The 3,073-nt window shown below is 33.8% G+C and overlaps 1 protein-coding gene across 1 annotated transcript in view; it reads left to right on the top strand.

Moving 5' to 3' along the window:
• LOC106884399 (mitochondrial import inner membrane translocase subunit Tim13-B) overlaps nt 1–1,850 on the top strand; it is a 10,447-nt gene extending 8,597 nt beyond the window's left edge. The window contains exon 3 of the mRNA XM_014935765.2: nt 1,385–1,850. Within this exon, the coding sequence (XP_014791251.1) occupies nt 1,385–1,483 (99 nt within the window). The 3' untranslated portion in view covers nt 1,484–1,850. The remainder of the gene's footprint in view (nt 1–1,384) is intronic.
• Nucleotides 1,851–3,073: the final 1,223 nt, after the last annotated feature.

The following is a 3,073-nucleotide window of genomic DNA, read 5'->3' as shown; positions in this document are numbered from 1 at the left end:
CTTTTCTCTCAAGATACTTACACTCTGACGGGTATTCAATATGTATGGGATTTTTTTTTTTTGGGGTTTAAAGAGGAAATGGAAAAATAAGAGTGAATATTTATTTTATGAGTGCTGTGTTTTAAGCCTATAAAATTGTACATAAAAAGTATATAAAGTGTATGAATAATGTGCATTAAGTAATCATCGTACTCCACTTTCTTTCACTTTTCAATGAGTAGCAGATGAGCAACTATCTTTCCATACAGGCACAACACAGGCTACACTTTCAGGTTTTTTTTTTCAGAAATAACCCAATAGATTTACCCTTAACTCCGCGAAATATTCAGGAGTTAATCTTAAAGTGTTAGTTCATCACTCATCTCATTTTCTACTAGTCTCTCTCTGTCCACTCCTTGCATTGTGTAACAGTAAATTTCTGCTATACATTGTACCCTGCAGTCTGTGCAGGAATGTCTTCGGATCTGTCCTTTCATCTTTCTGACACTACTCTCCTCTCAACAGGTTATACTGCTTATTTAATGAGGGATTGAATTGTCTCTAACCCCCTACCAACATCAGTCTTTCTGTACTAGCAGTCAACATTGCATCTTTCCTTCAGTCACCCCTCATCCCTTAAACCCTATCTCAACCATCACACACTTGTTCCTTTCATTCACATATCCTACTTCTTCCTGTCATCACTCTTGATAAATTAACCAAATGGTCACTGCATGGAGCAGTGAGGACCATTTAGTCATACAGAGCAGAAGGCAAGAATGTAACTTGGCAAATTACATTCAGTACACTTTGTAAAGTGGTTATTAAGTAGAAGCAACATAAGTTTGAAAAGACTCTTTAGCTTTGTCAAAGACATGAGAAACTCTCTAATGTTGGTGTTACAATAAAATGCACTCAGTACAATCTGTAAATCAGTTTGATGATAGGATGGGCATCGAGCCATAGAAATCAAACCAAAATTAAAATGTATGTGTGAGATGTCCTTCAACTTGTCTAAGAAGGCAGTAACTCTCAATAAGAACTAAGTTGGACTGTGATGATCCATCTAACCTTTAAAATGGTAACATTACAATTGTTGGGTACTCTGTTAAGTTCAGGCTGAAATGCTTAAATTTGCAAAACTACTAGCCAGGCATTTTCATATGGGCAAGGAATTCACTTTTTGCAACTATGTAGTTTAAGGTTTGTTTTTGTTGTGTAACACTGGGCAGTTGTCTTCTGTTATAACTTCAGGTTGATTAGGGTCTCATGAATGAAATTAGGATTTGGAAACTGTACTGAAGCTTGTGTGTTTTTGTGTTTGTATCCACCTATTGCCTTTATTTTATAAACATACTACATAAAAACATTGTCATTATATTCATTTTTAATTTGTATTTTATAGAAATGCATAGCTATGTGTATGGATCGCTACATGGATTCTTGGAATTTAGTTTCCCGAGTATACAGCAGTCGTCTAAGTAAAGAACGGGCAAAAATGTAAATGTGGGTTCCAATCTTCATGCTGCATTGAATTTATTCAGGATTGTAGATCATGTACCCTTTGTACTGACCTGTTTTGAATTTTCAATAGTAATACTGAACAAACTTTGGAGTTCTCTGCAGCTCTTTCTTGTAGCAATGATGTTATGTATATCAACTATGAGAGATATAGATAACGACTTGATTCATTTTTATTTTTTGTCTTTCTTTATCACCCATGTGGGAAAATATCCATTGAAACAGTTCATTTCTGTTTTATTTATTTGAAAACAAAAAGAAATAGAAATTTGAAAATTGTATAATCAAAAAAAAAATGCATAGTGCAATTTTGTTGACAAATAAGTTTTTAATAAAAGAAAAAAATTGTATTTTGAATTGTTCTTCCTTTAATTCAGTAATTGTCTTGTTTATATTTCACCAGTTGCTTCCATTGAATAAATCATCATCATCATTACTAATCATCATCGCCACAGTCATCATTTAACGCCTGGTATGGTTTGGATGGTTTAACAGTCTAATGTATTAGAGGACTGTGCCATACCAAATGTCTACATTAGCATGGTTTCTATGGCTGGATGTCCTTCCTAATGTCAACCACTTTACAGAGTGTGCTGGGTGCTTTTTACATAGCACCAACACTAGTGATGATTACCTTGTAACTTAAGTTGGTCTGATAGATAACTGAAGGAGAACAGAAGAGAGTGGATAATGATCCTAGGTGGAGAGATGAGGGATGACAAGTAGGAGGATAGAATGAGGGGGTATGGCAGAGAACGGGAGAGGCAAAGGATTTGTGACAGGGTTGAGAAAAATGAAAGGACAAACTTGAAAATGTGATTGAATAAATCATGTGAAATAATCTGACAGAGGTGTTATACTATTTTACAAAAACAATCCTGCTGACATTTTAGAACAGCATGTCTGAAAGTTTAGAAACCTCAACAAAATATGTATATTCAATAAGGGAATTTTTCTCATGATGGTTTCCATGAAATGTAGAATTAATGGTCTTGGTTATTCAGTTAATATTTCTGTTTTAATGCAAAATTTATATATTTGCTAAGTTTTAAAATACCTGTTGAATATGAGAAGCCTCTATGCTTGTGGTTCTCAAACAACGTACTGCAGAATACTAGTGTGTTGCAAAAGGTATTTAGGTAACTCTTGGAAAATATATAATTCCTGATTTTGTTATAAACAATCTATATATATAAAAATGAGAATGTGTGTCTGTCTGTCTGTATGTGTGAATCCCTAAAACTCGAGAACTACGCAACCAATTTCATTCAAATTTTACACATGCCTTACTTAGGGTTCCAGTTGTGTTTTAGTCAAAAAATTTTTTTAACTTCTTGCAGAGTTCAAGCACACGGCAACATAATATCTCTTCCACTATTTAAGTATTACTTGTCAAAAGTGAAACAAAAACACTCATGTCAAATACTTTCACTTTAAAAATGAAACTATTCCACTAACTGAAACAATCACATTTCGATACTGTAATGACAGATACTTTCACAGAAAGAGAAAGAGAGAGACAGAGATGTATATGTATACATATACATGTATATGTACACCATTTCGATACTGT

Source organism: Octopus bimaculoides, chromosome 1, assembly GCF_001194135.2.
Source record: "Octopus bimaculoides isolate UCB-OBI-ISO-001 chromosome 1, ASM119413v2, whole genome shotgun sequence".
NCBI lineage: Eukaryota > Metazoa > Mollusca > Cephalopoda > Octopoda > Octopodidae > Octopus > Octopus bimaculoides.
Note: the sequence above shows the minus strand (reverse complement) of the source record. Positions and strands in the feature narration are given on the sequence as shown.